At 38.3% G+C, this 9,572-nt stretch overlaps 1 protein-coding gene across 1 annotated transcript; it reads left to right on the top strand.

Annotated features, from left to right (window-relative positions):
- Nucleotides 1-527: 527 nt before the first annotated feature.
- On the top strand, nucleotides 528-9,572 carry LOC107080880. The gene is made up of 3 exons (XM_015369088.1): nucleotides 528-4,063; nucleotides 8,025-8,141; nucleotides 8,440-9,572. The coding sequence occupies exons 1-3, from the start codon at nucleotides 547-549 to the stop codon at nucleotides 8,553-8,555; spliced, it is 3,750 nt and encodes a 1,249-aa protein (XP_015224574.1). The 5' UTR covers nucleotides 528-546; the 3' UTR covers nucleotides 8,556-9,572.

The following is a 9,572-nucleotide window of genomic DNA, read 5'->3' as shown; positions in this document are numbered from 1 at the left end:
CCCTCCTTTCTTGAAATTTTCCAGTCCAAAATATTCCTTCTGTAGAAGGATGGACTCAAAAAATTTTATTGGGTCTTTTTTACCCTTTCCAAACAGCCTCTCGTCTAAGAGCGCTGATATTTTTTATGGCATCAATATGATCAATACTTTGTGCTTCAAACCAGTAAACAGCAGTAATTCTTTGCCATTGACAGCAGCCATGCTCATTTGATTTACAGCCCTTTCTTTGAGTTTGTTGTGATTGGTTGTAAAACTTAAGCATTTTGATTGGTTGAAAGGTTTACATAGATTGAGTGACTGTAGTATGTCTTGCTTCACTATAAAATGTCTCAAATTGTAGTTAAAACATTTTAGGCTTCACATTAACTCTTGTTTAGTCCTCCAGCTGAAAATATGATAGTGATTTCTTTGCACTTGATTCAAAAGCTCTCAGTTTGTCTTTAAATTATCCTAAAGAAAATCTGTTGTATATCAAGGGTTATAAAAATCATCTGAAGTCTTGAATGTTTTGTTTTATATTGCAGGTTCTGTTGAGCCCAAAGCCAGATGGAAGACTTTGATTACAGCTTGGAGATCAGTGACCGAGACTGGGAGTGCTTCTTTGCAGAGTGTGAAGAGTGCAACCTGCATCCTCCATCATTGGCACGTGTCGACGATTCAGGAATGAGTGATTTCGATGACTCTTTTCTCACCCAGAGATCCCGAAAAGTTGACCTAACACCAAGTTCCCCAGTGTCTGACCTCCCTGTCAGCAGCCCTGCAGAAGACGCTGGCTCTCCTGCTGCGGTGCGAGGCTTTGGTAAAGATGAGAGCAGTGGATTTGAAAGCGTTCTCTCGGGTAGTGAGGAGGACATACACCTTCAGTCTGTCAACATATTTTTTGAAAGGCTAAAAGATCTAGGAGAGGCAGATACGAGCCAAGAGACAGATGGAAACAACAAAGTGACCAAAAAAGAGGAACAGCAGGTCAGTGGAAGGACTCTGCCAAAAAGTTTCCCTAAGTCAAACACCTCACCTGATAGGGTGGAAAATGCATTTGGCAAAGAGACTCAGAGGCCCATTGACTCCAATGGAAACATCAACACAATGAAAATAGTTACAGCTGAGTCCAATTTTTTTTCAGAACCTGAAACCTGCAGCACCTCTTCCATAAGTTTCTGTAAATCACCAGGAACAGAGTTATACATAACAGAGGAAGACTTCACAGACAGCGTACCAGATGATGAAGCACAGTACAATCTACTTCACGACTCAGCAGAGAGCGTTTTTGGCTCAGACACAAATGCTCAGTCCTGCAGATTGGAAATGTGGAGAAGTATGGATGACATCGTCAAGCAAGATTTGCTGACAAGTCCGGAAACTTTCTGTAAAAGGTGCAGCAGCAGAGAAGACCAGGTGTCGACCCCTGAGGGGTCTCAGTTAGTCTCCATGAGGAGGAAGAGGAGGAAGAAGAGACGACTCAGTCTGGAGGCAGGTGAAGGTGGACATCCTTGCGAGAGGCACTCAAAGGGGGAGCAGTTCACGGTAAAAGAGGAAAGACGTTTGTTTTTATCGACGGAGAAGCTTGATTTTAAAGAACAACAGAAAAATCTGACGTATGTTCTGACTCCCAATCCCACCACCATCAAGTTCCCAGAGAATTTCTCTGCTCAGGAGATAAAAATTGAACTCTCCCTGTCTGTTTCTCCGAGTGACAATCAATGCCAACAATCTCCACTAAGAACATGTGCGTTTGGCAATTATCCCACTAACCACACACCCAGCCCCCCCCTGAGTCAAAGTGATGACATTGCTAATGATGCAGCAGATTTACAGCCAAACAGTGAGTTTCAGGTTACAGAATCACCTGGTTTGTTTGAAAAATCATTCTTGCCAGGTTCTGGTGCTGAAGTGGAGACAGAAAAGTCAGAAAGTCAGAAGCAGGAAGAAGAATCTGCCAAACTTCAGCCGTCTGATGAAAGAAATGTGTTGGTCAGTGACTGTGAAAATGAACAAAATGTAAAACATTCAACAGCAGAAGTCAAATCACTCAACACTTTACCGGGTGCAGGGTCATGTGCTCTTGCTATGGAAGTTTTCCAAAATGACAAACTATCCTCTGCTATGTCAGACCTGGCCACGGAGACTGGAAATTCTGGCCTGGACAAATGCACAGCATGTCAAAGTGATTCTGAACATCAAGAACAGCTGGAGAGTGTTGGTCCAAACACAAATCAAAATAGCTCTGCAGAGGACCAGACTCACCTTTCTGTGCACACAACTGGAGGGATCATTTCTTTTCACCCAAAGGCATTCCACAGTGAGACTTTGGATGAAGTTATCGACACTTACTTAACATCAGAGCATCTTGAAAAGTTGCCTAATGAAAGTTGTTTGTCTGGAAATATATCTTGTTTCGAAACAGACCAACGACTAGATCTGTCAGAGGCTTTGACTTCAAACGTCGATTCAGAGAAAAACAAAAAAGAGGAAAAGTCTGAAATATTGGATTCAACAAGCAACATTCAGACAGAAACGGAAGCTTCCCAAAGTGAAAACTTACAAGCCAGTCCCTCAGATATCATGCATGTGTTTTCCAGTGTCGCTTTGGATGCAGAATCTGTCCTTTCACTTAATAATGAAAATAAGTTTCTCATTTGTTCATCTATTATTGAGCAGGAATCGGTTCAAGCTGTAGAAGGGCGGCCCAATCTTTTGTCTGATAAAGAAGTACACCATGCTTCTTCTGGATCCAAAAGCCAAGTTGAATCAACATTTGACTTGGCAAATGAAGCTGCACAGGTCATCACTGAATCCACAGATATTGAGAAACCTGAGAAGATGCCAAACTCTGTGTTTGCCATGTCTTCATTTTGGAGGGAGATGGAGAAACTGACAATAAACGACATTTTGGGTCTACGAAACGAGGGAAAATTTTCTCTACCAGACACACTTCCAGCTGTTAAAGAAAGTGAGGACACAGCGGAAGATTCAGGCATTTATATTGAAGACGAGGATTCTAAGCTGGTAGATGCTACAGAGGAAAGATGTGAGGCTGTTTTGTCGTGCCCACAAACTCTTACCTGGCAAAGTCAACCTGTGCTAATAATCCAAAATCCAGACATTTGTCCAGAGCGCACTGTGTTGGAACCTGAGACATTTTCATCTCAAACTGTCCTCGGTGAAAGGGCACATAAATTCCTTAAGAAGATTTCTAAAACAGTCAGTGTGCACAATTTAAAGGCTCTGGAATCAGAGTCTTTTAGCTACAGGTGCAAAGAGGATGCAGTACAAATCTTGGAAGAGCAGGATCCCGAAAAGTTGACATATCTCACCGGGGCTGCAAAAACAGAGAAAGACACTTTACCTTCATCCTCAACAAACAGCTACAACATCTCATTTGCAGACATATTTCAGTACTTCTTTGGAGGCAAAGAGTCAGCTTCCAGCCAGTCACCAGAAGAAGATTCACCCACCTTCTACGCCAGTGGAAATTCTGTCCCTGAAACATACGATCAATTCTTTTCAGAGTTTGATGAGGAGAGCTTCTTCTACCCGCTCTTAACAGCAGAAGAGAAAAATGAAGATAAGCCAGTTCCTATATTCTCATACTCTCGCTCAACTAGAAACTTCCAGTTCCCAGAGGCCTATGAGCATTTCTTTGCATCCTCCTCATCTGATGATTCCTCCTCAGAATCTGAGGAAGAAGAAAACTGTCGCCCTGTCAAGGTGGTGAGCAGGTTCAGCCATAAGGTGAACTCCACACATGTTACCACCGATATATATGAGAATTTCTTCTTGGATGGCGACATCACAGGGGATCTCTTCTCTTTGAGTTCACTCTCCTTCCGAAAGATTAGCTTCAAACCATCTACGACCCAGGAGGGGACAAAGTCACTCGTCCCTGTAAGGCAGAGCTCCAGACACCAGTTTCAGAATATTGAGTTTCCAGTAAACGCGCTGGGCAATCCAGATGTGATGTTCCCCGATCCACTGCTGTACCACCTGGAGGAAAGGATCTCCAGACAGCTCGCACTGGAGCCATGCAGATATGAAGGCTTGGAGGTGGCTGTTTCTAATCCAAGTAAGCAAAATTTTTAACTGTTTACCAAGAAAACAAACAAATCATGTTACTGTTATAATATTGGCCGCAGGAAAAGCATAGATAATTTAACTCTGTGCACTTTGAAATAAAGTATTCTAAGTAAGTTTGTCATAGTTTTAGCCTAATTACGATTAATTAACTTATTTCTTTTTGGTAAATGCAAAATAATTGGAGAAAGATTTTAATATTCTTTTTACCTTAAGCATTTATCTATGATAATAAATTGAAACGTGCAAACAGAGATCACCATCCCAAATCTAAAGCACAAGGGTGGCAGTATCATGATGTGTGGATGCTTTGCTGTAGGAGGGATTGGTTTATTTCATACAATAAAAGGCAGCACTGCATTAGAACACAATGTGAATATATTGAAGCAGCATCTTCAAAAATCAGTGTGGTTAAAGTTTGGAGCCACCGGGGTCCTTGAAATGGAAAACAACCTTAATAATTTACCCAGTTTAGACACAAAGTGGCTTATGGACAACTATGTCAAAGATTACAGGAAATTGCTGAAAGTCCAGCAATCAGAATTAAATCAGAAGTAACACTGTTTAAAATTAATTACTAAGTAAATGTATGTAAACGTCTAAAAACAAATTCTGTCTTATTTTCTGGCTGTTGGCAACTAGAATTTAATATGGTTATTCTCACTGACCTAAGGCAGGAAAGATTTAGACTGCTTTAATCATAAAGAGTGAGAAAAAAATATTATCTTTTTTTCATAATGGAGGAGCAATCCTATTACATTATTTATAGAAGCAACAAGGTTTGCATATAATAAAATCAATTTAAGAATCTCAGGTGACAATTTAACTCCAGTTTAATTATAATTGTTCTTTATTGATTGACTCGTTTAAAAACAAAAAAAAAAACATTTTGGTCAAGAAATAAACAGGCAACATAAACTGATTTGAGTCATTCTAAGGGAGTTGGAAATTATGACTTGATCAGAGAATTCTGTTAATCCCTTGACATTGTTTGTAGTTATCAGGAATTACTTTTTTTAATCAAAAGAAAATTAAGAGAAAAGAATTGGTGATTTTAAGCTATTGCATGAAGCTGTGGGTTGAGGGGGGATTAAGTCACAGTGGAACAAATATGTTCAAAGTAAGACCAACTTTTAAAAAAGGTGAATTATTACAAGGTAATAAAGATCTAAATTATTTTTCCAGTATATTTCTTGTTATCTTCTCTTCTGACAGACTCAGTATTGGACATCTGGACACTGGGAGCCAGTAGCTTCCTGAAGGGAGGAACATATGACAGGCTGATAAATCATAAGATTCAGGGAGAGATGTGTAATTCATACCTTTAGACTGTTAAAACAATACAGTATTTTATCCTATCATGACCTTATGATTTGTTTCTGCAGAGAAACAGAAGCTTCTCTGATTTAACATAGAGAGAAAAACAAACAAAAATGCAACTTTTTACAGTTAAACCTTGTCATGAACAAGTTAGAGATTGTTGCAAAAAAGTTCTCAGCAAGTAGGTCCTTCACTTTAGAATATACTTAGTAATATGTCCATCAAAAGTTTCTTGATCATACTCACTTCACACCCGGAGCTCTGGAACTAAATCAGCAGGATGTGCATCATTTTAAAGTAAAGTCATGATGAAGGCAATCTGCATTTATCCTTTGTTTGTGGCAATTAAGTGGGGAGGGGGCCACATCATTTCATTTTATTATTAAACATATGATCTTTTGAAACAAAACAAACAAAAAAACAGTTTTCAATTGTCAGCTTTTTATAGGAAAGAAAAGGATTGTTCAAACCACCCTGGCTTTCTCAGCTAACTTTATGTTGTCAAACTGAATTTATTTATTGATATGAATCATTTATTGATATGACGAACAATAAGCCTTTCTTATTCCTGGATGCAGCTGGATAGTTAAACTAAAATGTGTTTATATTCACAACAAGGGATGGTTATATTTCAACGTGGGACCAGGCTGCTTGTTTGTCATCTTTTACATAAAATCTGTGTCTAGCTTGATACTTGCATCTTGTATCGACTTGGGTGTTAGTTTTAGTCTAATACTAAAATAAGTTGGATGATCTGAAAAATGTTTTTGCTTCAAAAACGCAAATAACAGAAAAAATTTGTAAGGAGGATCCTCTTTTTTAAGATACTCTACCTTTATATTTGAACTAATCTATTCATTCATTCAAAAAATTTATTTGAGGTCATTGTCCTGTTGGACCTCCTACTTATTTAACATTGTCATTTGAAATGATTTACAAAGTCCTCATTGTGACTCCTTCAAATATTTTACATTTTGTTACCAAACAGCTCAAACTTTGTCTAATTTGATGCTAAAACTTTCCTCCGGGAGACTTTAAAGTCTTTGGTCAGTCCATGTACACAGCTACAAACTTTAGTCTAGTTAAGTCCAGTTAGTCTAGTTCAGCAGACTGCCAAAAATTTAGATCCGTCCTCGCTGTGGATACTGCATAGTCAACTATTAGACGGGCTTGACCTTTTGAGCTTCTTTGGTGTTTCCTGATCATCAGAACATTTTGAGGCTGACAATTGAAACATTGACACTGTCAGGTTAGTGGAAGTTAGTTAAGGACCCAAATGCAAAGACAGGAGCCAGCAGAGATTACTTTTTCTGATTTAATAAAGTTCCAAAGGACAACAGACGCAAAAGTCCACAAACAAAATACAGAAAGCCAAAATCCAGGTGATGACAGGGAAAACACACATGAGGAGCAAAGAAATGGCAAGAAAGCAGCAAACAATAACTGGAGACGAGGAGAATAGATGTCAAACAGAACAAAGACCAGGCTAATCAGTAGATTGGGAGCAGGTGTGGACAGAAAAATCTAGAAGGGAGCCAAGAGAGGGAGACTGACACAAGAGGGCAACAGAGGGTTAACAAGAAATACATAAGTCCTCAAATACAACCCAAAACAACTAGAATAACACAAAATGTAAAATAAAACCAATGTAATCTCAAAAAAGAAAACTTAAACAGAACCAAAACCATGACAGATACCGCCCTAGAAAAAAAACATTAAAAACTATTTTCTTGGAAAAATAGAGCTCTAAATAAATCAGAAAAATGCTTTTTTTTATCGCAGCTCTTACACTAAAGGTTAAAGAGCATGAAATTTATCAAGGCTGCAAGGTTTAATCCTCAGATTGTCTCTCAAACCCTAACCCCAGAACACTTCCAAAATGACACTCAGTTTAGCAGCACATTGCTCCCTAACAGACGAGTTAAAAACAGAAGGCATATAACCCCAATTTAGAACAATTAGGAGGTATTTGCTTCCTTTTTCTTTCCTAAACCTAAAAAATGAACCCATAATATAGAAAAGCTCAGGAACTTCCCAACAGAGCTGTAACTGTGCACATGCAAGCCAAATCATACCAAATTTAGCTTGATCCTCTGGGCAATAGTAGCTTATCTGACCTCTTCTGTCATTCGGTCTTTGTTTATCTCACATGTGGACATTTGTGATGTAGAAATGTCACCTACTCTGCCGTAACATTCACGGCAGGGACGGATTCTCTTTCCTCAGCTGTCGGATGACACAGAGGGAACGTGATGTTAGAGCCAAGAGGCATGGTCCTACGTGATAACTCGACTTCACTCAATGAGAGTCTCCTCTAAGCTGTCAGGAGCACTGTGATTTATGTGTAGAGAGGAAATTAAAATGCCTTCTCTTGGAGTGTCTCTTTGGAGATTCCTCTACATGCTGCAGTTGCCTTTTTAATTAGTTTTTAAGTTTTATCTTGTTGGCTTAGTTTTGTGTTTACAGACTGTAACTTTCAGTAGTAAAGCATAGTTGCATGCAAGGATTCATTGCAGATTTTGCAGACCTTTGAAAATAATGTTCTCTATAGTGTTATATATAGTGTTTCATAATCCCATGTGTTGTACATGCATATATACTGTAGCTTTTTAAAATTGTGTCTGTTGTTTCAGGGTTAGATGCCCCCCTCCTGCCTCTGAACCAGTCGGATATGTGTTTGGTTTGTATTGCTTTTGCATCATGGGTGCTAAAGACTGCTAATCCTCAAATTGGTGATGCCTGGAAGGCCGGTAGGTGGATTATTACTGTGTAAAGCACCAATAAGATTTAATAGAGTAATTAAATCAAATATTGCTTTGAACCTGTTTAAAGTAATTCCTTTTTATGTCAGGTGAAATGTGATATACAGTTTGATAGATATTACACGGATTCTTAGAAACAATCTTAAGCTTTATAAAGTGATTTCTTAAACAATATGCAACTTAATGCAGATATATTTTATGATTAAATCTGATTGTAGAATAACAAACTGAATCTTAAATGTTCAAATCTCCTGTTGATTCTTTTTATGTTTCTTCTTTCTTGTAGTTCTGCTGGCAAATGTAAGTGCCCTGTCAGCCATCAGATACCTGCGCAAGTATGTCAAAGTAGAGGCGGCACCCACTGAGACGAGGTCCCGCCTTCCTGCTCTGACAGAGTCTTGATCTTTCTGCATCTAAACAAACTGTGATCTCTTTCCTATAAATCTCCTATAAATTTCCTATAAATCTAAATCTCGATGCATTTGTGCTTCCAAAACCTGACATAGATTTTGCCTCATTATCAGAGCTCTGCTGAGCTTAGCTGTTTCCTAGTGATACGGTTTAGCCTTTTGATTCAGATGTTTTAGAGAATAATCAAATCTAAAAGCTGCAGGACACCAGCCCTCCAGAGCATTGTGCTGAAGTTCTGTTGATGTTTCTAAGATTTTAATTTCAGGCTCTTTAACATTTTGAATCTGAATCCTGTAAAACCTGAGAGCATTTGTATGAGGTTTAAAATGACCAAAGATTAAAAAAAGAAATTTGTTAAAAATTAAGTTTGAGAAATTTGTAAATAATATTTCTGAAAGAAGATGAGAGGCAGGTTTTCTCTGAGCTGTACAGACTTGGGATGACAGATGAATGTGTGATAAATAAATGTAAATTTGAAGCACTTTAAGTATTCAGGCGAAAGTCTTTGAGCCTTTGTTTTTTACATAGACATGATTTTTATGTAGTAGATGCTTTTATTTCCAGTATGTAAAATATCCTCACCGCCAGTTGCTCCTCGAGTTTATAGGGGTGCCATCCAATGCTGTACTCAACATGGCAGTTTACCAAAAGGATAGGAATGTTTTATTTTAAGAACAGCATTTTGTGCCAGTATCAGTTATATAATAAATTACTTGAAGGGCATTTTGTTCCTGAAAGATCCTCTGTAAAAGCCTGAGGAGTGTTTTGTTGCTGTGTGTTTTACACTGAGCTGCTGGTTTATTTAAAAGAAACAAAATAAGTGTGTTCTGGTTCCTGATCAGGGAATGCTATATACGTGTAGGGATTTGGACACTAGAGGGCGACACCCACACATAGAAGACTAACTTCAGTCATTTAGAGTGAAATATTCAGATTAAAAAATCAAATATTTAACAAAAGATATCACAGTGCATTAAAAAAATAAACAGCAAATATAAAAATACAAAA

This window comes from Cyprinodon variegatus, unplaced genomic scaffold, assembly GCF_000732505.1.
Source record: "Cyprinodon variegatus isolate N-32 unplaced genomic scaffold, C_variegatus-1.0 Scaffold2448, whole genome shotgun sequence".
NCBI classification, from domain to species: domain Eukaryota; kingdom Metazoa; phylum Chordata; class Actinopteri; order Cyprinodontiformes; family Cyprinodontidae; genus Cyprinodon; species Cyprinodon variegatus.
Note: the sequence above shows the minus strand (reverse complement) of the source record. Positions and strands in the feature narration are given on the sequence as shown.